The sequence below is a fragment of the Suncus etruscus genome, chromosome 15, assembly GCF_024139225.1.
Source record: "Suncus etruscus isolate mSunEtr1 chromosome 15, mSunEtr1.pri.cur, whole genome shotgun sequence".
NCBI classification, from domain to species: Eukaryota; Metazoa; Chordata; class Mammalia; order Eulipotyphla; family Soricidae; genus Suncus; species Suncus etruscus.
In genome coordinates, this window is record NC_064862.1 from 18,932,639 (window position 1) to 18,957,043 (window position 24,405).

The 24,405-nt window shown below is 40.0% G+C and overlaps 1 protein-coding gene and 1 non-coding gene across 5 annotated transcripts in view; one reads left to right on the plus strand and one right to left on the minus strand.

Annotated features, from left to right (window-relative positions):
• Window positions 1–24,405, plus strand: part of TAB2 (TGF-beta activated kinase 1 (MAP3K7) binding protein 2) — an 83,041-nt gene that overhangs the window by 41,533 nt on the left and 17,103 nt on the right. For all 4 annotated transcript variants that reach the window (XM_049789336.1, XM_049789337.1, XM_049789335.1 and 1 more), the window contains exons 2-3: window positions 5,908–6,099; window positions 14,360–15,854. In XM_049789336.1, the coding sequence (XP_049645293.1) occupies window positions 5,998–6,099; window positions 14,360–15,854 (1,597 nt within the window). In that variant the 5' untranslated portion in view covers window positions 5,908–5,997. The remainder of the gene's footprint in view (window positions 1–5,907; window positions 6,100–14,359; window positions 15,855–24,405) is intronic.
• Window positions 12,297–12,403, minus strand: LOC126031606 (U6 spliceosomal RNA). Its single transcript, XR_007503438.1, has one exon. It is a non-coding gene; the product is annotated as a U6 spliceosomal RNA (small nuclear RNA).

Genomic DNA, 24,405 nt, shown 5'->3' on the forward strand with positions numbered 1-24,405 from the left:
CTCCCTGTTCAGTCCATCTTCCCAGGCTTTGAACTGTACATAAAAACTGGGTCATTTTTCTGGATTTGATAGACAGGTTTTGGCCATATTCAATCACTGTTAAGTGTTTTCATTAAGAATACATTTTGTGGGGCTGAAGCAGTGGCGCTAGAGGTAAGGCGTCAGCCTTGCAAGTCCTAGCCTAGGACGGACCACAGTTCGATCCCCCAGCATCGATTTCTGAGCACATAGCCAGGAGTAACCCCTGAGTTTCACCGGGTGTGCCCCCCCTCCCAAAAAAAAAGTACATTTAGTCAGCTATACCTCAGCTCAAAAAAATGTTAAGGATAAGAAGGATAAAGAACACAATTCCTTTGGGGCCGGAGAGATAGCATGGAAGTAAGGTGTTTGCCTTGCACACAGAAGGACGGTGGTTCGAATTCCAGCATCCCATATGGTCCCCCGAGCCTGCCTGGAGTGATTTCTGAACATAGAGCCAGGAGTAAACCTTGAGCAATTTGGGTGTGACCCCCGCCCAAAAAAAAAAAAAAAACACAATTCTCAAGAACACTAGTTTGAAAGGAGACTTGGACTCATAGTTCATTCCTTAGTGCAAAGCTTGTATATTTCCTAGAAGTGAGGGAGGACTGAAGTAGAGATCTTTTGAATCGATTTAATGAATTGTAAAGTAGTTAGACACATAAGCATGGGAGTGGAGAAGCATGTTACAATATATATGTATCTCTATGGAGGAAGAATAAGAATTGAACTAAGATCAGTCTTTATTTTCCACAATAAGAAATCTAGTTTATAAAATTGGAAAAAAACATATTTTGTGTAGTTAGATGGCGAAAGATTTTTTCTTTTTTGGTTTTTTTTTTTGTTTGTTTATTTGTTTGTTTTTGTCACACCTAGCATTGCTTAGGGGTTATTCCTGCTCTGTGCTCAGAAATTGCTCCTGGCAGGCACAGGGGACCAATTGGGATGCCAGGGTTCGAACTACCATCTCTCTCTTTCTCCCCCTCTCTCTATCCTCTCTCTTTTTTTTTTTTTTTTTTTTTTTTTGGTTTTGCGGCCACACCCAGTGTTGCTCAGGGGTTACTCCTGGCTGTCTGCTCAGAAATAGCTCCTGGCAGGCACGGGGGACCATATGGGACATCGGGATTCGAACCAACCACCTTTGGTCCTGGATTGGCTTGGCTGCTTGCAAGGCAAACGCCGCTGTGCTATCTCTCCGGGCCCTCCTCTTTCTCTTTCTCTTCCACTCCCTCTCTCTCTCTATCCCCCACCTGATTATAACACCTTCCCTGCCCAGAGCTCAAATACTTGAGTAGCTTCTTTTACTTTAAAGATCAGATCTCCAAATTCTAGTGACCTGTAAGTCAATACATGATTTAGGTCCTGTTTTTTCTTGCCATTTGATATCGACTATTTTTCCTACATATACTATGTTTCATTCCAGCCTATGTTTTTGAATGAAAAGATAAGAAAAAAATGGGGGAGAAGGGGATAATTGTGATAACAATTAGAAAAACGGCAGGCAGTAGATTTAGTAGCAGGAAGAAGACATGGTATACTAGTGGCAATATTAGAAGTTTCCTAAGTTATGAACATGCATTGATAAGCCTCTAATTCACGAATGTCTGTGACCTTCACAACAAGGGCATTGTCTGTAATATCTGTAGCACCAACTAGTATCTACTGCCTACTATGCACTCCTTAAAAGTGTGGGTGGCGTGCCTGCCAGGAGATATTTCTGAGCAGACAGCCAGGAGCAACCCCTGAGCAATGCCGGGTGTGACCCAAAAACCAAAAAAAAAAAAAAAAGTGTGGGTGGTAGATAAAAACATGAGTATTTTAAATACTCTTACCTGGTTGAGTCATAAATGCATAAATTTTTATCAAACCTGGAGATCTTGCTGTTTTTTCTTTTGTTCTTTTGAACTTGAAGAGTCTCTGTTCTCTTTTAGTGAGTGCATTTAAAGGACATGTTAATCATGTTAAGGACACAGGTGGTGAACATGGAAGAATTGTTAACTAGAATAGTTAAATGCCTTTACATCCTTTTGGAGGGGGTGCACACCTGGCAGCGCTCAGGTTACTCAGGTTACTCCTGGCTCTGCGATCAGAAATTGTTCCTGGCAGGCTCAGGGGACTATATGGGATTCCGGGATTGGCCGCATGCAAGGCAAATGCCCTATTGCTATGCTATTGTTCCAGTCCCAGCCTTTAAATTCTTAGTGCTCAGGATCATCATAATTATTGAAAGGTCAAATATGCTCTTAAAGGAAGAGTCCAAATCTTTCTAATATGTTCAGATTTTGTGGCTATATATATATATATATATATATATATATGTATGTATGTATGTATGTATGTATACACACACATACGCACACTGACATTTTGAAAATCTTTTTTTTTTGGGGGGGGGACACACCCGGTGACACTCAGGGGTTACTCCTGGCTATGTGCTCAGAAGTCGCTCCAGGCTTGGGGGAATATATGGGACGCCGGGGGATCGAACCGTGGTCTGTCCTAGGCTAGCGCAGGCAAGGCAGACACCTTACCTCTAGCGCCCGGCCCCCATTTTGAAAATCTTAAGGAATTTATTATCCCAGGTCATTTCAACTGATGCAGTTAAGATGCCAAAATTGTGTACCTAGTATTAGAAATATTTTGTTTATTTTGTTTTTGGATCATACTCAGCAATGTTCAGGGGTTACTACTGGCAATGTTCAAGGGCTATGGGATGTTGGGGATCAAACCTGGGTCAACTGCATGTAAAATAATACCCAGTATCTTAGGTAGTTATCAGGAGATGGCCCCAGTGCTAAAAAATAATTTAATGAAAAATGACTTTATTAGTACTTTCTCAGAAGTCATTTTGCCGCTTTCCAAAAAAAAAAAAAAAAAATACATGGGGCTCGAGAGATAACACAGCAGTAGGGCATTTGCCTTGCACACAGCTGACCAGGATAGACCTGGGTTCGATTCCTAGCATCCTATATGGTTCCCCGAGCCTGCCAGGAGTAACCCCTGAATGCTGCTTGGTCCCCCAAACAAGCTTAAAATAATTTTTAAGATTAAGTTTCAAAAATTTAAACTTATTAGTCACAAAGCTTATATTTAAAAAATAGTTCTTGGGGCCACAGATATAGCACAATGGTAGGGTGTTTGCCTTGCATGTGACCAACCTGGAAGGGTCCCGGTTCAATTCCCGGCATCCCATATGATCCCCCACCTGCCAGGAGCGATTTCTGAGTGCAGAGCCTCAGAGTAAACCCCTGAACTATGCTGGGCATGGCTCTAAAGTCAGTCAATTAAAAAAAAACAGTAGATCGGAAGATGGAATCTGCAAAAATAAATAGTTCTTTTGTACGTAATTTTTACTTTTGTTGGGTATAGAGTATGAGTTGACTGGTTGTTTTTCCCTTGGCTTTTATTTATTTCATTTATCTTCTGGCCTGCATTTTTCTGATAAAAAGTCACATTTATTCAAGCTGCTTTTCTATATGTGCTATGTTTTTGTGCTTTAGAAATTTTAATTTTTCTTTTATTTTTCCGGTTTGTTTTCTACTTTATTTCCTTTCCTCTGGAGCTCTAATTCCAGGTTCTTTTGTACATTTTAATACTTTGCAACAGTGCCCTGAAATTTTGTCTCTCCCCTCCCTGCCCCAGATAATTTTTCCCCCAATCCTTTCTGTTGGGCTCATTTATTGCTTTGTCTTCAAATTTATTGACTCTTAGTCATTCCCAGTTTGGAGCTAAGTACATCCAGTAAGTTTTATATTTCAAGCATTTTTCTTTCCTTTTTTTTTTTTTTTTTTTTTTTTTTGTGGGTGGATGGAAGGCTGGTTTTAGGATCATATCAGTACTTAGTACTGTTGCTTGGACACAGACATGGTGCCAGGCCCGAACCCAGGGCTGCTTCATGCAAGGCAGGCACCTTACCACCTAAACTCTCTTCAGTCCTGTTTTTCAGATCTTTAACTTGCATGTGTTTCTCCTCTAGTTTAACTTCCTCTTTTCCTTTTTTCCTTTACCATTTCTTCCTTTAACACCCTTTCCTTCATCCAGGGGTATCTCCTTTTTTGGTTTTTGGCCCACACCCAGTAGCACTCAGGTTACTCCTGACTCTGCTCAGAATCGCTCCTGGTAGGCATGGGGGACTGTATAGGATGCCAGGGTTCGAACCACCTTTGGTCCTGGTTCGGCTGCTCGCAAGGCAAACACCCCACCACTGTGCTATCTTTCCAGCCCCGGTATCTGCTTTTAAATCCTTATATGTGGGGTTAAACTGCAGGAGTTAAGACACTCGCCATATGCTTGGAAGGCCCCAGTTCGATCCTCAGACTGCATATGATTCCCTGAGCATCTCCTGGTGTGACCATAAAATAAAAACAAATACTTACTATAACAATAGTTATATTTCTATATAATGTTATATACTTATTTTAACTTCTGCATCAGTTTGGACTTGGTCTTCTTTGTTGTCTTATGTATTGACTATGTCTTGGCTTTTCCTCTTATGTTTGGTAATTATATCCTGGACATTTCAAGTCCTGTACCATCTACGTTTAAGTATAGTCAATGACATTTCACAATGATAGCAAAACTGCCTCAGAGCACATTTATCAGATGGTGTCCACTTCAGAAAGCAACATGTGACTGTAGCTTGGGAATTGGAGATATGTGCAAAATTTACACAAATATTCGGGGCAACATTTTCTCTGGTGACTCAGTTACTAGGTTTCAGCTGTTCAGCTTTTGTGGTTTCTTGTAGTCTGTCTTTTGGTTCTTTAAGCAATTAAGATAGTATGGATTTTAGCTACACCAGCGGGGACCTGCTCTGGCTAAAAGTCTGTTTTAAAAAATAGAAATTTGTCTCAAGTTGTTTCCATCTCTGCATGTTATAAATACCTTTTTCCCCCTGACTTCAATATGTACTCTTCATTACTGTTTCTGCCTTTAAATAGTTGTCATTTATATTTTGTCTAGTGTTTCTAGTTATTTGTGAGAGGTTTATTCTGTAGACATTATTTAGTCATCGGTGGAAGTTGAGCTCTAAAATACAGTTGTACATTTGAACAGTATTTCTGTTTGTGCACCTGGTAGTTTTTATTTTAAAAAAAACTAATAAAGTGTGAAAAAATCCTTCAAATAATCTTTTTGTAGTGCCGCAATTAGCTAAAATTTGTCTTTATAATTGTCTTTTTGTTTTGGTTTGGTTTTGGTTTTGGTTTTTGGATCACAACCAAAAACGAGTGGAGAGGGAGATGGAGAGAAATGAGGACAAGGAATATAGCTGTGGGATTGAACATTTGCCATGCATGTATAAAACCCTGGGTTGGATCCTTAATACAAAAAATAAAAAGTGGGGTCATAGCGGTGGTGCTCAGTAGGGCATTTGCCTTGCACGCACCTGACCTAGGATGGACTGAGGTTCGATCCCCCCCGCATCCCATATGATCCCACCAAGCCAGGGGGGATTTCTGAGCGCATAGCCAGGAGTAACTCCTGAGCATCAGCAGGTGTGGCCCAAAAATAAAAACAAACAAATAAATAAATAAATAAAAATAAAAAGGAAGGCATGGTAAATAAAAGTACTTAGGCAGTCCTCTGATTATTAAGGTAGGGAAAGATAAGTAGCAGTATTTTTTCATTTTTAAAAGAAGGAAGGAAGACAGTATTGAAAATAACTTCTCATTTGAATGTATTCTGAATGCCTGTGTCATTAGATGGAATTAGTCTAAACATTTACCTATTGGGAGATACAAATGAAAAATCCAGTTACTATCTGAAAGCATTAACGAACTAAATATTTGATTATATTAGATATTAAAGCACATGTTTTATAGAACTTTAGATTCAAAAGAATTTCATTCTATAATCAGTTCTCATAAAAAAATTTTTTCTCTTTCACAGAAAATGCTTGGGACAGAAGAGATGAGTACTATTTCTGCTAAGGCCTAGAATTGCCTACTATATAAATCGTCTTGATTAGGCAATATACGAATGGCCCAAGGAAGCCACCAAATTGATTTTCAGGTTTTACATGACCTGCGACAAAAATTCCCTGAGGTACCTGAAGTTGTTGTATCCAGGTGCATGTTACAGGTCAGTGTTCAATATGATTTCTGAATTTACTAATGCAAACCTGAATGGGAGTCTTTTAATCATTGGGAAAACACTCTTTTAAACTATCTTCTTGTTGATGTTAATGGGCTATGATGAAAAACGGTCAACTTTGGTGTCTGAGAGTCTTGTGGCCTTTGATAACGTAACTAGATTCTCTGTAACCCCAAAAAGTCATCTGGATAGTACCGTGTACTATGAGAAGTTTTTTTAGTCTCATTTTAAAACATTGATACGTGGCCTGTACTTACAATTTGCTTTACTTTTTTATATTTTGCTAGAAGAACATTTCAGAATTTCTGTTCTTCATATGAAAGGTAATAAAATCATTAAATAAATCAAGAAACGTTGATTGTTAAGTGGACTCCCATAAGCATAGTGACAAGTATTATACCTTTGTATTCTGTGATATCCGTACCTATTCAAATTGGACATCTTTACACAAAGGTAATTTAGGTTCAGACATATTTACTCGTGACAAGTATATTCTTAGTTTTCTTAAATGCAGAATTTATCATACAGTATTTACTTAAAACCACTTGGCTAGACCCCATGCCTTTTAGAATAAAGCTAATGTATCTTGACCAGGCTTACAGATATGATCTGGTATGTGGTCTTTTCCTGCAGCCTGACCATCTCATCCAGTTCTTCCTGGTCATACCCTGTGCTGCTGTTAGTCTTCAGGTCACCAAAGCATGCCTGCCTCTTTCTGCAGTACAGTAGTAAAAGCATAGCTTTTGACATAACGGAATCTACATTGTATGCTGGAAATTTGCTCAAGTAAAACATACTAAGTGTTCTTATCCCACAAAAAAATATAAGTGTTGACTGTAGATGGTCACCACTTTGTACAACTTTTTATTTGTCTATTTATTTGGTTTTTGGCACACACCCGGTGACACTAGGGTTACTCATAGCTCTCAACCAGAAATCACTCCTGGCAGGCTTGGGGGATCGAACCTAGGTATATCCTGGGTAGGCTACGTGCAGGGCAAACACCCTACTGCTGTGCTATCACTCCCGCCCCAGCTGTTTAAAAATTACATTTTGTGGGGCCGAAGAGATAGCACAGTGTTAGGGTGTTTACCTTGCATGCAGCCGATGCAGCCCATCTAGGACCAATGATAGTTCAAATCCTGGCATCCAATATGGCCCCTGAGCACCACCGGGTGTGACCCAAAAACCAAAAAAAGAAAAAATTACATTTTGTTTCTGCTGTAGGGGGAGGGGTATAGGAAGGGGACTAGAAGGGAAACTGGAGACATTGTTGGCAAAAATGTGTATTGCTGAAGGGATGGGTTATGAAATATTGTATGACTGCAACTCATTCATGAACAACTTTGTCACTGTGTATCTCAGGTGATTAAAATTTTAAAATGTATTAAATAATAAAATAAAAATTTTAAAGTTATGAAAACTTGTAAAACTTATATCTCTTGTAAAGAATGGGAATAAAAACACAAAATGCTTCCCCTCCCCCCAAATTACATTTTTGTAATGTTAAATGTGTACTTTTTTAAAAGTATACTTAATAAATAAAAGGGGAAAAAATTTTGTGTTTCTTGCCAGTATGAATGCTCAGAAATTTGGAGACATGCCTGGCATACAGAAGGCCTCAGTTTGATTCCCAACATAGTATACACCATCACCCCCACTCACCAAGCTCCCCATATGTGACCCCCATGGCCCTTGGCACCATTGGGCCTCCACAATATTTCATCAGCATGCTGATAGCACTGAAGACTCAGGTACCCCCTGCTGGCCAGATATCAAAGTGAGGGAGTGGCCTCTAGGCACCCCAAACACTACTGGGGAGGCACAATAATAATAGAATATTTTGGTATTGAAAAATTTATTTTTCATTTCCTTTGGGTATTCAGTAATAGAACCTTCATTATGTTATGAAGGTTTCTAGGTTTATAAAAGAAAATTGCTTCCCAACACCTAGTGATGATTAAAGAAAGAAGACCACACTGTAAACTGAGTTGGTCATCAAGCAGGTATTTGAGTAATACACTATTTAGCTGATTAAAACAAAAAGTGAGACAGAAAAATGGGGGGTGGGGTTTAAATGAAAGAAGGCAATTAAAAAAGGCAAACTTGCAGATATAAAATCATAGCTGTAATATGAAACAAAGTGACAATAATACTTCAATGTAGATCTTAAAAACTCTCAAGGAGGGGCTAGAGCAATGGCTCAGTGATAGGGCGTTTACCTTTTACGCAGCTGATCCAGGATGGACAGTGGTTCGAATCCCAGCATCCCATATGGTCCCCCGTGCCTGTCAGGAGCAATCTCTGAGTGCAGAATCAGGAGTCACCCCTGAGTGCTGCCAGGCATGACCCAAAAAAAAAAAAAAAAAACTCAAGGAAAATATATTTTAGATCTGTGTAGGTGTAGGGCCAGAGAAGTACAGTGAGTAGGGCATTTGCTTTTGCACGCAGCTCACCCAGGTTCAATCCCCAGCATTCCCTATGAACCCCCCAACAAGCATCACTGAATAAGTCCCCCCCCCCAAAAGGTAAGTTACTATATAGGGTGATTACTGTGTTTATATGTGAAATTAAGAGTATAGTAATATAAGCAAGAAAAGAATGGGGATGTTTCCTTTAGGAAGAATACAACTAGGTTCTTCACAAATCTGCATTGGGAGTGGAGGGGATTGTTTTTCTGGGTGCGCATGTGTATGCATGTGCTAGAGATTGAATTCAAGTCTCCAGCATGTACTTTACCTCTAAGCCACATAACAGCACGTAGTTAAAAAAGAATTAAATATAAATCAAAGTGCTGAATAATATAAGTGTCCCTTTGGTGGCAGCTTCCTTTTTTTATTAAATTTAGTTATAGAAAATGCATCACATAATTGACATAACTGATCATAATACATTTGTTTCAGGAAGACCAAAACCAAAGTTATTAAAAATAGGAAATAGAAAAACTAAAGAGATGAAAGAGAAAGGAAAGGAAAAAAAAGTTTAGTAGCAAGTATATTTTTGAAAATCCCAAAAGGGGCTGGAGAGATAGCACAGCGGCGTTTGCCTTGCAAGCAGCCAATCCAGGACCAAAGGTGGTTGGTTTGAATCCCGCATCCCATATGGTCCCCCGTGCCTGCCAGGAGCTATTTCTGAGCAGATAGCCAGGAGTAACCCCTGAGTACCGCCGGGTGTGGCCCAAAAATAAAAAAAAAGAAAAAAGAAAAGAAAATCATTGACTCAGTAATGAACTCATTAAAGCACTAGCAGAAGGTTTAGTAAGCTCTTTTTTTTTTTTTTTTTTTTTTTTTTGAGGATAAGAGTTAAAGAAATACAGTAAAAACAGTGTGAGAGTAGCCATTGTTGTTTGCATAGGCCCAGCAAAATATGAAGGAAATGAAAAGGAAAAGCCTTGGCCTAAATACAAGGAGACCTTACCCCTGAAGTTTTCTGGCATAAGACCAACTCTGGACTCCTGACATACTAGGTTATCCAACACCTGAGTCATTCTCTGTGGTCCCAGTGCATATCCTACATCAAAGTCAGGATGACGTGGAGCAAGTTGACAGCTTCCTTTTATGCAGCACTCCTTTTCTTATATGGGAACTAATTCTCCCCTTTTTTAAGAGAAATTTATACTATTTCAAAACTTGACTAAATGAAATTAGGAGTTACAGGATCATGTCATACTGCCTCTTCACTTGTACCTTCTTGCTGGATCCTTCTAGGAGCATATTCTTGCTTCCTGGGAAGAAAACTGTTATCTGTTCTCTTTTGACTTTCCTGCTTTGGAAATGATTCGCATCATTTTCTTGAACTGTAGATTCTCTCAAGTATCCAAAAATGTAATTCTTTTTTTTTTTTTTTTGGTTTTTGGGCCACACCCGGCGGTACTCAGGGGTTACTCCTGGCTGTCTGCTCAGAAATAGCTCCCGGCAGGCACAGGGGACCATATGGGACACCGGGATTTGAACCAACCACCTTTGGTCCTGGATTGGCTGCTTGCAAGGCAAACGCCGCTGTGCTATCTCTCCGGGCCCCAAAAATGTAATTCTTATCCTTAACATTTATTTATATTTATAATTACAACTTAGAGTATTTTGAAAGTACTGCCAAGCAGTTTTTAACAGAATTTGTTCACTGTTTTAAATATAAAATAATATTTCAATTTTTGTCATGGTATCATTTTTAATGACCTTAATTGAAACCTTCTCAGATAACTTACCCACATAGGCCTTTGCCATATTTCTATTAAGAAATCTACCATTCTGGGACCAGAGCAATAGCACGGTGGTAGGGCTTTCGCTTTGCACGCAGCCAACCCAGGTTTGAACCCTTCACCTCCCCCTCCCCCAGCCTGCCAGGAGTAACCCTGAGCACTGCTGGTGTGGCCCAAAATCAAAAAAAAGAAGAAAGAAAGAAGGAAATCTGTCTTAAAATTTTATACACACACACACATTAATCTCTACTATATTGTAAGGTAGTTAAAAGAGTGATTGTGTTTCTTTCTATTTGCCTAATAAGCAAGTTTGAGAAAGATGATCATCTATCAGAGAATGGATTTGTTTTGGTTTTGGTTTTAATCTGTTTCTGCGGAAGTTTGAGAAAAGTTGAAAGAGGAACTGAAAATACGACTCAGAATCTTTTAGCTTTAAAGAGATTGCAGCTTTAAAGCAGTAATTCTCAACTTTGCATAAAATTCATTCTGCCTCTTTTGATACACTTAAAGGAGACTTCTTCATTTTCCCAGGGCTTCTTAGAGAAATAACTGATTCCAAGTCTGAGGTAGGAAATAATAAAAATAATTCAGAGAGCCAGAGAGATAGCTCATAGTAGATTGTTTGCCTTACATGTGTTTGCATGTGCGAGGCCCTGAATTCAATTCCCAGCACCCTTAAAATTTAAAGGTGATCTTGTACATCTTTTCAAGTGAGCTATAAAATGGATGGTTTCATAGCATATATACAAAGGAGCCAACTGAAACCATTCCTATAATCTTTTTTTTGTTGTTGTTTTGTTTTTTTTTTGTTGTTGTTTTGTTTTTTGGGGCCACACCCGGCATTGCTCAGGGCTTACTCCTAGCTGTCTGTTCAGAAATAGCTCTTGGCAGGCACGGGGGACCATATGGGACACCGGGATTCGAACCAACCACCTTAGGTCCTGGATCAGCTGCTTGCAAGGCAAACACCGCTGTGCTATCTCTCTGGGCCCATTCCTATAATCTTAAAGATATAGTGGCTACTGGGGCCGGAGCATAGAGGTAAGGCGTTTGCCTTTCATGCAGAAAGATGGTGGTTCTAATCTCGGCATCCCTTATGTTCCCCTGCGCCTGCCAGGGTCTATTTCTGAGCATAGAGCCAGGAGTATCCCTGAGCGCTGCCGGGTGTGACCCCCCCCCCCAAATAAAAAATATTGTGGCTATTATCAGTTGAAACAGTTTAAAAATGAATATTCAAGAGAGTTTATAATAGTACTTGAAATGGTACTTGAAATTTTAGTGGCCTTTTGGAACACTAGTTATTTATTATAAAAACCTGCTATAAGAGAGAACTTAACATGCCTGCCTCTTTTGTGCAAAGAACCAAATAGTTTGAGTTTTTTTTAATTATTAACCTGCCCTATGTATAAGCAGTCTTATAATCAGGGATGTATCAGGGATATCATTAGTATCATCATTTTGCAACCCTTAATAAAATTAAGTCTCTGTCCATTGACTATTAGTGTCTTTGAAAAATTATAAGCTGAATCAAGTTGACAGCATCACAGTCCACCTGTTTTAAGATCACAGAGATAGCAGCCGTAGGATATTTGCCTTGCAAGCTGCCAACGTGGGATAGACCTGAGTTCAATTCCCGGTGTCCAGTATGGTCCCCCAAGCCTGCCAGGAGTGATTTCTAAGCGCAGAGCCAGAAGTAGCCCCCGAGCGTGGCTGGGTGTGGCCCAAAACTCAAAACCCCACCAAAAAAAAAAAAAGATCACAGAGAGGCAGGCATCATTGTACCTTCTTGTATTATAATAAGATAATCCTGTAAATATCTTACCTGGTGCTTGCGAGGCAAAATGCTACCACCTCTCAAACCCCTCCAAATGAAATACTCTAGAAAATGATATTCAACAAATAGCTATAATATTTTTTTAAAAAGGGGAAAAGTATTAAAAAAAAACTAAAAAACATAGCAGTGAGGTGAAATTTGTAAACCTTTTTTATTTTTATGGAACACTTCACAAATTTGCGTGTCATCCTTGCGCAGGGGCCATGCTAATCTTCTCTGTATCGTTCCAATTTTAGTATATGTGCTGCCGAAGCGAGCACGTAACCTTTTTCAGATCCTGATTTAAACTAAAAAAATATGAGACGGGAGGCCCCAAAATACTTTCTGAAATGCTTTATTTGCACAATTTCCACAATGACGCCCTGTTCTCATCCATAAGTACTACCTATAAAAAGGATTGGGGAAAAGTGTTTCCTATATTAAAGGATTGGAAGATGTAGAGAAAAACAGACTTCAAACTTCTGTGTACTTCAGTGGGAATGTAAATTGTAACACCACTATGGAAAATAATGTGTAAATTCCTTTTAAAAATATCGGGGCCGGCAAGGTGGCGCTTAGAGGTAAGGTGTCTGCCTTGCAAGCGCTAGCTAAGGAAGGACCGCAGTTCGATCCCCCAGCATCCCCTATGGTCCCTCCAAGCCAGGGGCAATTTATGAGTGCTTAGCCAGGAGTAACCCCTGAGCATTAAACAGGTGTGCCCCCCCCCAAAAAAAAACCCAAATAAATAAATAAAAATGTACTGGGGCCAGAGAGATGGCATGGAGGTAAGGCGTTTGCCTTAAAGGCAGGAGGACCGTGGTTTGAATCCTGGCATCCCATATGGTCCCTCGAACTTGATAGGAGCGATTTCTGAGCGTAGAGCCAGGAGTAACTCCTGAACACTGCCGGGTGTGACCCAAAAACTAAAAGAAAGAAAGAAAGAAAGAAAGAAAGAAAGAAAGAAAAGAAAGAAAAGAAAGAAAGAAAGAAAGAAAGAAAGAAAGAAAGAAAGAAAGAAAGAAAGAAAGAAAGAAAGAAAGAAAGAAAGAAAGAAAGAAAGAAAGAAAGAAAGAGAGAAAGAGAGAAAGAGAGAAAGAGAGAAAGAGAGAGAGAGAGAGAGAGAGAGAGAGAGAGAGAGAGAGAGAGAGAGAGAGAGAGAGAAAGAAAGAAAGAAAGAAAGAAAGAAAGAAAGAAAGAAAGAAAGAAAGAAAGAAAGAAAGAAAGAAAGAAGTAAAAATGTACATAATGGTTTCAATAAAATAAAATTGAATTAAAAATTAAAATGGGGCCAGAAAGATAGCACAGCAATAGGGCATTTTCCTTGCATGCAGCCTACCCAGGATGAATCAGGATTTGATTCCTGGCATAGAGCTTGTCAGAAGAGATTTCTGAGCCCAGACCCAGGAGTAACCCCTGACTGCCACCAGGTGTGGTCAAGGAAAAAAAAATATATGTGTGTGTGTGTGTGTGTGTGTGTGTGTGTATACACACACATATATTTTTTTTCTAATCTAAGTCATCCTCTGTGTACTATGAAATCCTTCAGACTTTACCTCCCTCATGAACATAACCCTTTCAACAGTAACTGTTGAAATTCATCACAACTTAGTATATTACTAACTCCTCATATGCTTTACTCCTACTACCTTTTCAGAAATGCTTATTAATTATTAAGATACAGTCTCCTGGGACCAGAGAGATATCATGGAGGTAGGGTATTTGCCTTGCATGCAGAAGGATGGTAGTTCAAATCCTGGCATCCCATATGGTCCCCCGAGCCTGCCAGGAGTAACCCCTGAGCACTGCTGGGTGTGACCCAAAAATCAAAAAAAGATACAGTCTCCTTAGAGAACAGTTCAGTTTTATATAAATATGAGTGTATTCCACAGTCATGGCTTATGTAGGGAATTGGAACTTTTTGTTTGTTTGTTTTTGTTTTCTGAGTCACACCCGGCAGCGCTCAGGGGTTACTCCTGGCTCTATGCTCAGAAATCACTCCTGGCAGGCTCCTTCTCCTAGAACAACAATAACTTGGATCACTTTTAGGTATTACTAGTTTAAAGAATTGTTTTTTTAGGTTAGTGAAGTTTTTTTTATTGATTCATTTGCATAAAAATAGTTCTCAGAGTTTTGAGTATATCTTGTATTTGTCATCACTTGCTAATCATATAACATGAAAATGATTTAGAGCATGAAAATTCTGACTATTGACATCAACCTATCTTTTTTTTGAATAGAATAATAATAACCTGGATGCCTGCTGTGCAGTTCTCTCTCAGGAGAGTACAAGATATCTTTATGGTGAAGGAGACTTGAATTTTTCGGATGATTCTGGAATTTCTGGTCTACGCAATCACATGACTTCTCTCAACTTGGACTTACAGTCACAGAATGTTTACCACCAGGGGAGAGAAGGAAATAGAATGAATGGAAGTAGGACTCTGATGCACAGCATTAGTGATGGACAGCTTCAAGGCGGTCAGCCCAGTAATGAACTATTTCAGCAGGAACCACAGACAGCACCAGTTCAAGTTCCTCAAGGCTTTAATGTTTTTGGGATATCCAGTACATCTGGTGCTTCAAATTCCACACCACATCTTGGATTTCACTTAGGCAGCAAAGGAACTTCTAACCTTTCTCAGACTCCCAGATTTAATCCCATTATGGTAACCTTAGCCCCAAATATCCAGACTGGTCGTAATACTCCAACATCTTTGCACATACATGGTGTACCTCCACCTGTACTTAATAGTCCACAGGGAAATTCTATCTATATTAGGCCTTACATTACAACTCCTAGTGGTACAGCTCGACAGACACAGCAACATTCTGGCTGGGTATCTCAGTTTAATCCCATGAACTCTCAACAGGTCTATCAGCCTTCACAACCAGCTCCCTGGACTACTTACCCTACATCTAATCCTCTGTCACATACCTCAGCCCAGCAGCCAAACCAGCAAGGCCACCAGACCTCTCATGTCTACATGCCCATCAGCTCGCCTACTACTCCACAACCACCAACAATCCATTCGTCTGGTAGCTCACAGGCTTCGGCGCATAGCCAGTATAACATTCAGAATATTTCAACAGGACCTCGAAAAAACCAGATTGAAATCAAACTTGAACCCCCACAGAGAAACAGTTCGTCAAAATTGCGTTCGTCTGGAGCTCGGACCCCCAGCACCTCCTCTTCCATCAATAGCCAAACCTTAAATAGAAATCAGCCCACTGTTTACATAGCTGCCAGCCCCCCAAGTACTGATGAGGTGATGTCCCGTAGCCAACCTAAAGTCTATATTTCAGCTAATGCCACAGGAGATGAGCAGATGATGCGGAATCAGCCTACCCTCTTCATTTCCACAAACTCGGGTGCCTCTGCTGCCTCCCGGAATGTGTCTGGGCAAGTGAGCATGGGTCCGGCCTTTATTCATCACCATCCCCCCAAAAGTCGGGCCATGGGCGGTAACTCAGCAACGTCTCCTCGAGTGGTGGTTACTCAACCCAATACAAAATACACGTTCAAAATCACAGTTTCTCCCAACAAGCCCCCTGCAGTCTCACCGGGGGTGGTGTCCCCGACCTTTGAACTTACAAATATTCTAAACCATCCCGATCATTATGTAGAAACAGAAAACATCCAGCACCTCACGGACCCTGCCTTAGCACATGTGGATAGAATAAGTGAAGCACGGAAGTTGAGTATGGGATCTGATGATGCTGCCTACACACAAGGTAATAATATAGACTGGGGTCGTTTGCCATGCTTGGCATAGGGGGCATGCATTTGATTTCACTGCAGAAGTGGCTATTTGTTGAATTACTAGCTCACCGTTTTAGTGTTGCCACAATGCTATCGTAGGAGGCACCGATGTTGCAGGTAAATTCTGGATTTCCTTTTTTATTATAGAAGTTTCCAAATTTTTAGAATAATAGATTCTGGTTTGTTTGCTTATTCGTTTACCTCAGATCCTAACACTTCCCAGTTTTTCTTGGTCTATGGTCATGCTGAATTGCCCTTACATGAAGAAGCAAGACAAAAATCACACAGGAGGAAAACCCTTTATCTCTTAAACCTTATGAGCTTATGAGTTAAAAAAGGGGTGAACCTTTTTTTTTTTTTTGCAAATAAGAGTTTGAAATATTACAGCAGGTAAGGCTTTTTTGCCTTGCATGCAGCCAACCAGATTTGATCCTACATAAAATCTCTTTGAGCCCCACCAGGAGTGATCCTGTGTACCTCCAAGTCCACAACAAAAAACAAAATAAAAACAAGATTACTTGATTTGGTGATGAGAGCAAGATAACTTATTTAAAAGAATAATTGGTATCTGAATCTTGTGACTTGATCACCAAAAAAGATAATTATACAGTTTAAAAAAAAAAAAAGACATCACTGGCTGTCAGCTGTTAACAGAAAAACCTTACTTTAGAGGCTGACACTGGAAATAATCATAAGGACGGAGGATGTGGTTCAGCAGCAGAGCTGTGTGCCTTTCATGTGGAGGACCTGGGATCTGCTCCAGCACCTCAGGAAGCACCCTTAAGATTTTAAGGATACTTGGATTTTCATGATACACACAAACTAGAAATAACTATTATCTATGTTACTAGAAGTAACTGTTATATTTCCAGTGGCAAATTTTCTGTATCTGTATCCCTATATATCCCTATCTGCATCCATAAAAACATTTTTAATATGCAGCTACTCCATTTTTTTAACTTTTTTTAATCTTTATTTAAACACCATGATTACAAATATGATTGTAGTTGTATGATTTCAGTCATGTAAAGAAAACCCCCTTTCACCAGTGAAACATTCCCACCATCAATGCCCCAAATCTCCCTCCACCCCACCCCACTCCCGCCTGTACTCGAAACAGGCTTTCTACTTCCTTCATTCATTCACATTGTTAGGATAGTTCCCAAGGCAGTTATTTCTCTAACAGCACTCATCACTCTTTGTGGTGAGCTTCATGTCGTGAGCTACACCTTCCAGCCCTCATCAATTCTGTCTCTGAGAATTATTGCAAAAATGTCTTTCATTTTTCTTAAAACCCATGGATGAGTGAGACTGTTCTGCGTCTTATCTCTCTCCCTCTGACTTATTTCACTCAGCATAGTAGATTCCATGTACATCCATGTATAGGAAAATTCCATGACTTCATCTCTCCTGACGGCTGCATAATATTCATTCCATTGTGTATATGTACCACAGTTTCTTTAGCCATTCATCTGTTGAAGGGCATCTTGGTTGTTTCCAGAATCTGGCTATTGTAAATAGTGCAGAGCTACTCCATTTTTTAACTTAAGGAAAATTTGTTTTATTTTCATTATAGAAAACCCCAAAATTGGGGCCTGAGCAATAGCACAGCAGGTAGGGCGTTTGCCTTGAACATGGCTAAATCAGGATTAATCTGTCCGATTCACATCATCCGATATGGTCCCCTGAGTCTGCCAGGAGCAATTTCTGAACTCAGTGCCAAGAGTAGCCCCTGAGCACAGCCTGGTGTGGTGCCCCTTCCCCCCCCCCAAAAAAAAGGTAGTATGTCTCACACCACCTGGATTTAAAGATGTTTTCCTAATTACAAATGAAATTAGCTAATCGTTTTATTTTGCTGACTGAAGACGGAAAATAGTGGGGTAAATACTTTCTGAAATTGCTATATGAACCATTTAGAATACTTCTTTTTTTTTTTTTTTTTTTTTTTTTTTTTTTTTTTTTTGGTTTTTGGGTCTCACCCGGCAGTGCTCAGGGGTTACTCCTGGCTCCAGGCTCAGAAGTCGCTCCTGGCAAGCATGGGGGACCATATGGGACGCCGGGATTCGAACCGATGACCTTCTGCATGAGAGGCAAACGCCTTACCTCCATGCTATCTCTCCGGCCCTAGAATACTTCTTGACCTCTGTTTAAAACTTCTGTTTACTTATTTTAACAACCACAAGAGGGAGTTGCATGCTTGTATTACCTTTACAATTAAAAATTAATAATTTTGGGCCCAGAGAGATAGCACAGCGGCGTTTGCCTTGCAAGCGGCCGATCCAGGACCTAAGGTGGTTGGTTCGAATCCCGGTGTCCCATATGGTCCCCCGTGCCTGCCAGGAGCTATTTCTGAGCAGACAGCCAGGAGTAACCCCTGAGCACCGCCGGGTGTGGCCCAAAAACCAAAAAAAAAAAAAAAATTAATAGTTGTTTTGTGGAGCTTGAGTGTTGTATACTTGCCTCGCACACAGCTGATCCAGGTTCAATTTTCAGCATCTCCTATAGTTTCCTGAACTCAGCAGAAGTGATTCCTAAGCACAGAGCCAGGAATAACCCCTGAGCACCACTGGGTATAGCCCAAAATCCGAGTGAATGTGTGTAAATTTGTCAGCTCTCATCAGCCTTTGTCCTCCCTTGAACGTGTGTGTATCTCACCTGCTTGGTCTGTGTTTCTTTGCCTATTTCTGCTCTGTAAACACCTGTATTTTCTCTTAAACCATAACACAAACTTTACCCTTTTTCTCCCCTCAGATCTTTCTAAATAAGTTTCAGTAAAAACTGTCTTCAAAAAATAAAATATAATACTAGTTTTTGTGAAAGAGAATTTTAAAACTGCCGTGTTTTGTTTTCTTGATGGGAGAGTGTTGGTTTTAGGTTTTAGTCTGTGTTTAAGAGGATAAGAGAGATAGCACATCCGTAGGGCATTTGTCAAGTAAACTAACAGGTGGCTGTCAGTCAGTACATAATCGTTATTAGATGTATAATCCCTTACTGGGGCTGGAGAGATAGCACAGTGTTAGGGCTTTGGCCTTGCATGCAGCCAAACAGTGGTGGTTCAAATCCCTGTATCCCATATGGTCCCCTGAGCCTGCCAGGAGTGATTTTTGAGTGCAGAGCCAGGATTAACTCCTGAGTGCCGCTGAGGTGGGTGTGACGCCCCCACCACACACACCCCCAAAAAGAACTACCATATACTAAAGGTCTATGTGCAGTGACAGCAGCTTAAAGTCTTCCCATATTTCCAAATGTATTAAATTGCATTCCAGGCCAGAGAGAGAATACAGCAGGCGCTTGCCTTTCCCCATGACCAACCTGGGTTCAATCCCTTGGTATCACATTCCTTAATGTAATCTAGAGTAAGCCCTTAACCACTGCTGGGTATGATTCAAAAATCCAAAGCAAAGAACAAACAAAAAATCCTGGACATTCCAAACAGACTTTAAACTAAAGGAAACCACAGAGAGAATGCAGAGTGACCTGGGTTTAATCCCAAGCACTACACTGTACCCCACCAGGAATGATTCCTGAGCACTGCCAGTTCAGAAAGTAAAAATAACAGCAACTTAAGGTTTTTGTTTCATCAGTATTTTTTTTTTGTTTTTTGTTTTGTTTTGTTTTGTTTTGGTTTTTGGGCCACACCTGGCAGGCACGGGGGACCATATGGAACACCGGGATTCAAACCAACCGCCTTAGGTCCTGGATCAGCTGCTTGCAAGCCAAACGCAGCTGTGCTATCTCTCCGGGCCCCTGGTTTTTGGGTTTTGGGCCACACCCAGCAGTGCTCAGGGGTTACTCCTGGCTATCTGCTCAGAAATAGCTCCTGGCAGGCACAGAGGATCATATGGGACGCCGGGATTCAAACCAACCACCTTAGGTCCTGGATTGGGATTGGCTGCTTGCAAGGCAAACAGTGCTGTGCTATCTCTCCAGCCCCTTGCTAGCCTTTTCAAGTCAAATTGATGTCATTTTGCATTGAATATATGAGTATCAAATGCCTGGCTTTTCTGGCCACAAGTCTTGAGATTTCATGGTATTAGATACCAAGTGATACAAAATTGTTTTCCCTTTTTGCCCTCAGATGTTGAGGTTTAATGGAGAGTTTGAAACATCTAAAATGATTGTTCAAGTGTGAAATGGACTCATCTAACAAGGAAAAGTAGAATTCTTCTTTAGGGTAATAATATATAAATACAAGGTAATAATAGTATTCAAGCCTTTAGAAATACATAAGCTTCATTGTTTTTATTCATGATATTAATACAATTCTCCTTGTGGAGATAAAAATGAACTTGTAACCATTACTATTTAAATGGTATTAAATACCATAGCAGTAAAAATTTGATGTATCTTTTGGCTGAATAAAACTATTAGTGCAAATATCATAAGCTGCCACACAATCTTTACCCATACCTTAGTAGGGATCACTGTATTTTTCGTACCATAAGACGCACATTTCCCCCCCAAAAGTGCATCTTGGGGAGCGAATGCCACCTAGCACTGAAGCCCGCATGCAGGCGAGGAGAGAGTATCTCAAAACTAAATGTGTCTTAAAGAGCAAAAAATACGGTAATTATGTATAAGTATATGTTTATATATTCTATAGTTGTGATCCATGTGATGCTACATATTCTATATCTATGATCTATATAATGTATCTATACATAAACACAACGTGTCTAGGATTTATTTTCTAATCATTTTAGCTCCACGTTCAGTAGGGCCTTCCTTTTTTTTTTTTTTTTTTAATTTGGGGCCCCACTCTGCAATGTTCAGGGCTTATTCCTGACTTCTGAACTCAGGAATCACTTCTGGCAGTGCTCTGGGATCATATGCAGTGTCCCAGTCTCATCAACTACTGTCCCTCTAATTCCAGAGCCTTTCATTTAAATTTAATTTTTTGAGGTTTAATGGTTTAAACCTCACTTAATTTCTTAGGGCTGGAGTAGGTAGGGCATCTACCTTGCACATGGCTGACCTGGGTTCAATCCCTGGGACCCCCTATGGCTCCCCAAACTCCAGTCGGAGTGGTCCCTAAGCTCAGAGCCAGGAGTAAGCCTTGAGAACAATGGGATGTGACCAAAAAACAAAAAGTTTCTCCCATAAGCTCCGGAAGTAATTACCAATTTCTATATCTTCCTATAATTTCTATAATTTCAATTTTTCATCCTAGACTATTTGCAGTATTTGTTTTTCATTGATATATCTTAAGTTTATGGGATTTTTTTTAATATTCATGTTCTGATTCATAAAATTGTAGTTTTTTGTTTTGTTTTTTTGTTTTGGGGCCACACCTGGCGATGCTCAGGATCACTCCTGGCTTGGCTCTGCACTCAGGGATCACTCCTAGCAGGCTCAAGGGGACCGTATGGGATGCCCAGGATCAAGCATGGGTCAGCCATGTGCAAGGCAAATGCCCTTCCCACTGTGCTAGTTCTCTGGCCACAACTAATTTTTGATAACTATCTCTAATTGTTTTAACATCACAAATTGTCTTATAGGTATATTATTGTCTCAAGTTTCTTAGTGATGTTATTAGAAGTGAAGTTCTCCTGAATTATCTTTATTGACTCTGGATTTAGTCTTTCTGTTTATCTGTAAAATCATTTACCTGTCAAATACCCCTTAAATGTGTTAATCCTTGAGGTTTGAGTCTTATTTAGGCATGAAGACTTCTAGGATCTAAGATCTAGTATGGGAATTGCATTATATATCTTGCATATAGTCAACCCTGATTTAATCCCCTAGCATCCATGGGTCCCAAGCACAGAACTGGCAGTAGTCCCAAGCATTACTAGGTGTGGCCCAAAACACCTCTCCCAACCCCCAAAAGAAAAGACAGTGGCAAAAAAAAAAAAAAGAAAGGTAAAGAAAAGTCAGTGGCTTTCCCTGTGAGGAGGCAACTGGTTCCGTTCTTGATCCTCACCACTGCCATCGTTTATCGTTAGGTGAAAAAAAGTGTGTGCTTGAAAAGTATGCATGGAAGCCTCTGTACAGGGGCTGAAAAATACAGTCTGGAGATTAAGCACTTTCCTTGCACTCAGTATCAGTTAGCCCCCAGTTCATCCTCTGGAACTACATATGGTACCTTGATACCACCATTTATGCCCAAAAATAAAGAAATAGCAACAGCAAATAGGTCCTTCTACGGATGAAAGGAGGTTTTTGGTTTTGGTTTTGTTTTCTTGGTTTTTTTGGTTTGGATTTATTTTGTTTTGTTTTTTATAAATGGACATTCTGTTAAGACTGTTTTCTGACCCTTTCTTTAGTATTCTACCGAGGCAGTTAGGTTCTACAGGGCAAATTGGTTGCCCTCTTTGCTTGCAATGCTTCCTCTTCTTGTAGCACTAGGTTGTCTTTACCTTCCTTCATTAGTTTGTGCCTGTTAGTCAACTTTGACTTTTAAAAATGGAATGAAATTGGGCCAGAGCAATAGTACAGCAGGTTAAGTGCTTGCCTTGCATACAACCCACCAGGTTCAATCCCCGGCATCCCATGATTGTCTGCAAGGAGTGAGAAAGATTATGTAATACACAGTACCAGACAATAATATTTAAATTCATTCTTTGGCTTTATAAGTCCTTATTAATTTATATCTAAATAAATTATAAGCATGAAGGGAATTTTTTCACTGAAGACTAATACTAATAATAACTCATCCCTTCTCCTGTATAAGAATATACTGTTAGATTGTGCTTGATCCTAATTCATCTTTGGTTAGTATAATTTTGTTTATAATTGTCTTTATTTTAGGACCAGCACAAAAGTAGAGTACTTGCCTTACATGAGGCCAACCTGGGTTCGATCCCTGGCACCCTATATGGTCCACTGACACTGCCAGGAAAATTCCTGAGTGCAGAGCCAGAAGTAAGCTCTGTTGTGGCCCCGAAACAAAGTTCCTTCACATGCCAAAACAAAGAAATAAACTTAAAAGGCGCTGGTAGGGCATTTCCTTTCATTCATAGTTATTTCCCAAACCAAGGTAAAATGTTCTAGCTTCACCCCCACTATTGTAGCCCTTGTTTTACGAGCTTTCTTTATCATTCCAAGCTGTCCCCTCTGTCTTCAATCAGTACCCCTCTCCTTTTCATTTAGTGGTGGCATAAACTCTCAAATTACCCATCATCAGGAATTTAAAAAGCTTTCTAAATTGACAGGTTGTTTTTGTTGTTGGTGGTGGTGGTGGGTTTTTTTGGGTTTTGTTTTTTTGGGTTTTGATCTTTGGGTCACACCTGCCAGCGCTCAGGGCCCACTCCTGGCTCTACGCTCAGAAATCGCTCCTGGCAGGCTCGGGCAATCATATGGGATGCCAGGATTTGAACCACCATCCTTCTGCATGCAAGGCAAGCACCCTAATTCCATGCTATCTCCCCGGCCACTTTTATAATATTTTTATACAATAAGATACAATGCAAACAAAATGAACAGCTAGACAAATGGAATGCAGCTGAATTTTCATAGTGGTTTTCCTAAGCTCATTTTGACACCTTTATTTTCATTGTAATTCATCTGTCGTAGATTAGAGTCTCAAGTCCTAAACCACAAATAAAATGTGAGTTAGATACACAAAAGTTCAGCCAGTCTATTAACTAGTTTTGTCATTTCTAAGAAACATAGTCATCATAACTCTACTCTCAGATTTTGTTTTTACAGGAAATTGATATCTCTTAAAGTCTAAGAAAATAAATTCAGAATACTTTGCTTTAACTTTAAAAATATCCACAGATGGGGCCGGAGAGATAGCATGGAAGTAAGGCATTTGCCTTTCATGCAGAAGGTCATTGGTTTGAATCCCGGCATCCCATATGGTCCCCTGTGCCTGCCAGGAGTGATCTCTGAGCATGGAGCCAGGAGTAACCCCTGAGCACTGCTGGGTGTGACCCAAAAACCAGGGTGGGGGGAATATATATATCCACAGCAAGCAGTTCAGCAGTATGTCTCCATTTTTTTCTAAATATCTTCCATCGATTATTTCCTAGTATTGAAAGCCATCTCCTGAGTAGTCCACTCAGCGCTTACTCTGCTGTCAGCTTTTCTACTGGGTATTAGTAATTGAACTTAACTTAGGAGAATGTCAGCCCTTAACTTAGAATGTATATTCTGAGGTACATTTATTGGAAAATAAATTAGAATAATCTCTTCATAGTTTTTAATATAGTGTGAAATTTGTTTGCTAGATTCCCCCTCCTCATTTTTTTTCTACAATTAAGAACCTTTATCTCTTAGAGATTTGCCTAAAGTGGCGTAGTAATTGTTTGACTTTGTCCTTTTACTTGGGAATCTTTCTGTACAGAAACCTTTTTTACAGTCCTTTTATTCTGAAAGCTTTTTTTTGAGCAGTGGATCCCCAGGTACTCAAAGTCCTTAATATGGTTGAAAAGTCCCCGCATGATATGATAAAGTCAGTATTAAGTTATGTAGAATTTTGCACGCCACTTTTGCAAGGCTGATCCCTTCACACAAAAAGTCAGCAGATGAGCATGGCTGTATCCCAGCACAACTTTATTTGCAAAACAGCCAGTGGTC